We start from the raw sequence: 4105 nt of genomic DNA, 5'->3' as shown, positions 1-4105 counted from the left end.
AGTACTCCAGTACTCCAGTGGGGTGGGGGGGTGGAACTGCAGTGCTCTATTGGGGTGGGGGGGTTGGAACTGCAGTACTCCAGTGGGGTGGGGGTGGGTTTGAACTGCAGTGCTCCAGTGGGGTGGGGGGGGTTGGAACTGCAGTATTGCAGTGACTTCATAACAGTGCCATGTGGTCCTATCGGTCAGTACTGCAGTGACTACAGGACCAGTGATTACAGTACGGTCACTGTCGCCAGGACTTTCGGCTGAGCACACACACACAGGCCACGTCGATGCGGATCAGTCTCCAGGCCACCAGGTCCTTGAAGGAAGTCAGCGCCCGCACGAAGGTGTGCGAGTTGGTGCAGTAGGAGTTCCAGTGTCGCCCGTCGATGCCCAGGCAGCCAGAGCTGCCCGCCCGGGGGCCACGGCACGTGGTCTCAAAGAAGTACTGCTTTTTCTTGACGTTGTTAATGTTGACGTCCGGGAGCACCTCCACCTCATTGCCAGATATATCTGTGGCCTTGGTCTTGTTGCCCACCCAGTTGCTGACACTCTCACACACAGAGTACACCCCCCGGTGCTGTGGCTGACCTACCATGCGCCTTGCCCTGCTGGCCCCTGACCCCTGGCGTCCTGTGGGCTCCGTGTCGGGCGGCTGCGCACTGAAGAGAACGCGGGGCGAGCGGTAGCGTCGCTTGGTGAAGAGTTTGGGGTCCACGGTGGGGGCAGAGTTAGGAGTCCTGTTAGGGGCAGGGCCCTGCTGCTGAGTGGAGGCCGGGGGGCAGAAGTCCCCTCCCATGGTGCACACGGCCTGGGCACTGACCACGAGGATCAAGACCAGCATAGACGACCTCATGGACACACACACCTGGCGGGATTAAACACACACACCAACATTAGGGATCAAACACACACAAACACCAACATTAGGAGTCAAACACACACTAACACCAACATTAGGAATCAAACACACACTAACACCAACATTAGGAATCAAACACACACTAACACCAACATTAGGAATCAAACACACACAAACACCAATATTAGGAATCAAACACACACAAACACCAACATTAGGAATCAAACACACACAAACACCAACATTAGGAATCAAACACACACAAACACCAACATTAGGAATCAAACACACACAAACACCAACATTAGGAATCAAACACACACAAACACCAACATTAGGAATCAAACACACACAAACACCAACATTAGGAATCAAACACACACAAACACCAACATTAGGAATCAAACACACACAAACACCAACATTAGGAATCAAACACACACAAACATCAACATTAGGAATCAAACACACACAAACACCAACATTAGGAATCAAACACACACAAACATCAACATTAGGAATCAAACACACATGCCAACATTAGGGATCAAACACACTCAAACATCAACATTAGGAATCAAACACACATGCCAACATTAGGGATCAAACACACTCAAACATCAACATTAGGAATCAAACACACACACAAACATCAACATTAGGAATCAAACACACACACAAACGTCAACATTAGGAATCAAACACAGACACCAACATTAGGGATCAAACACACACACGCACACACAGAGATGTCAACATTAGGGATCATATATACACCAACACACACATACACACACACGTCAGCATTAGTGATCAAACACACACACACACACACACAGACGTACATTAGGGATAAAATGTGAACACAGACGTCAACATAAGGGATCAAATACACACACACACACACACACACACACACATAAACATTAGGGATCAAATACACACACACACACACACACACACACACAGGTCAACATTAGGGATCAAATACACAAACAGACGTACATTAGGGATCAAATGTGAACACAGACGTCAACATTAGGGATCAAATACACACACACACACGTCAACATTAGGGGTCAAATAAACAAACACACAGTCGTCAACATTAGGGATCAAATATACACAGACACACACAGACGTCAACAGTAGGGAACAAATACACACACACACACACACACACACGTCAACATTAGCGATCAAATGCACACACTCACACAGACGTCAACATTAGGGATCAAATACACACACAGATGTCAACATTAGGGATCAAATGCACACACAAACGCACAGATGTGAACTTTATGGAACCAATACACACACATAAACACGTCAACATTAGGGATCAAAAACGCACACACACAAACCCAGACACACACACACAAGTCAACAATATGGATCAAGTACACACGCACGCACACACACACACGTCAACATTATGGATTAAATACACACACACGCTCAGACGTCAACATTAGGGATCAAATAAGCACACATACACACACACACAGACGTCAACATTAGGGATCAAATAAGCACACATACACACACACACAGACGTCAACATTAGGAATCAAATACACACACACGCAGACGTCAAAATCAGATCAAATATACACACACAAACACACACATCAACAGTAGGGATCTAAAATAAACACACACACACACACACAGACGTCAACATTAGTGATCAAATTCACACACACACACACACAGAGACATCAACATTATGGATCAAATACACACACTCACGTCAACATAAGGGATCAAATACACGTCAACATTAGGGATCAAATACACACACACACTCACAGACATGAAAATTAGGGATCAAATACACACACACACACACGTCAACATTAAGGATCAAATACATACCCACTCACACACACACACACAAACAGAAACACACACAGACTTCAAAATTAGGAATAAAATACACACTCACAGACATGAAAATTAGGGATCAAATACACACACACACAGGCATCAACATTAGGGATCAAATACACACACACACACACACACACACAGACAACAACATTAGGGATCAAATGTACACACTCACACAGACGTCAACATTAGGGATTAAATGCACACACACACACACACACACAGAGACGTCAACATTAGGGATCAAATACACACACACACAGACGTCAACATTAGGGATCAAATACAGACACACACAGACGTCAACATTAGGGATCAAATGAGCGCACTCACACACACTCACACAGACACACACACACACTTTAACATAAAAATCAGACACACTCACGCACACGTCTACATTAAGGATCAAATACACACAGACGCACTTTAACATAAAGATCACACACACACACACGCTCACACAGACGTCAACATTAGGGATCAAATGCACACACAGACAGACACGCACACACACACAGATGTCAACATTTGGGATCAAATACACACACACACACATGTCAACATTAGGAATCAAATACACAAACACACACACACACACAGACAGCAACATTAGGGATCAAATGCACACACTCACACAGACGTCAACATTAGGGATCAAATGCATACACACACACACACTCACGTCAACATTAGGGAACAAATACACACACACACACACACATACAGACGTCAACATTAGGGATCAAATACACACACACACACACACACACACACACACAGACGTCAACATTAGGGATCAAATACACACACACACACACACACAGACGTCAACATTAGGGATCAAATACACACACACACACACACACACAGGTCAACATTAGGGATCAATAACACACACACAAACACACACTAACAGATGTCAACATTAGTGATCAATTACACACACACACACACACACACACAAACAGACGTCAACATTAGGGATCAAATGTACACACTCACACAGACAGAGACGTCAACATTAGGGATCAAATACACACACACACACAGACGTCAACATTAGGGATCAAATACAGACACACACAGACACACAGGTCAACATTAGGGATCAAATACACACACACACACACACACAGGTCAACATTAGGGATCAATAACACACACACACAAACACACACTAACAGACGTCAACATTAGGGATCAAATACACACACACACACACACACACAGACGTCAACATTAGGGATCAAATACAGACACACACAGACGTCAACATTAGGGATCAAATGAGCGCACTCACACACACACACTTTAACATAAAGATCACACACACACACACGCTCACACAGACGTCAACAT

The 4105-nt window shown here is 44.7% G+C and overlaps 1 protein-coding gene across 1 annotated transcript; it reads right to left on the bottom strand.

Annotated features, from left to right (window-relative positions):
• Positions 1-226: 226 nt before the first annotated feature.
• LOC120024336 (nerve growth factor-like) lies at positions 227-841 on the bottom strand. Its single transcript, XM_038968558.1, has one exon. It carries the CDS (start codon positions 839-841, stop codon positions 227-229), a length of 615 nt encoding a protein of 204 aa, XP_038824486.1.
• Between the last annotated feature and the right edge of the window lie 3264 nt (positions 842-4105).

This window comes from Salvelinus namaycush, chromosome 2, assembly GCF_016432855.1.
Source record: "Salvelinus namaycush isolate Seneca chromosome 2, SaNama_1.0, whole genome shotgun sequence".
Classification (NCBI taxonomy): domain Eukaryota; kingdom Metazoa; phylum Chordata; class Actinopteri; order Salmoniformes; family Salmonidae; genus Salvelinus; species Salvelinus namaycush.
This window is presented reverse-complemented; position numbering and strand designations above follow the sequence as displayed.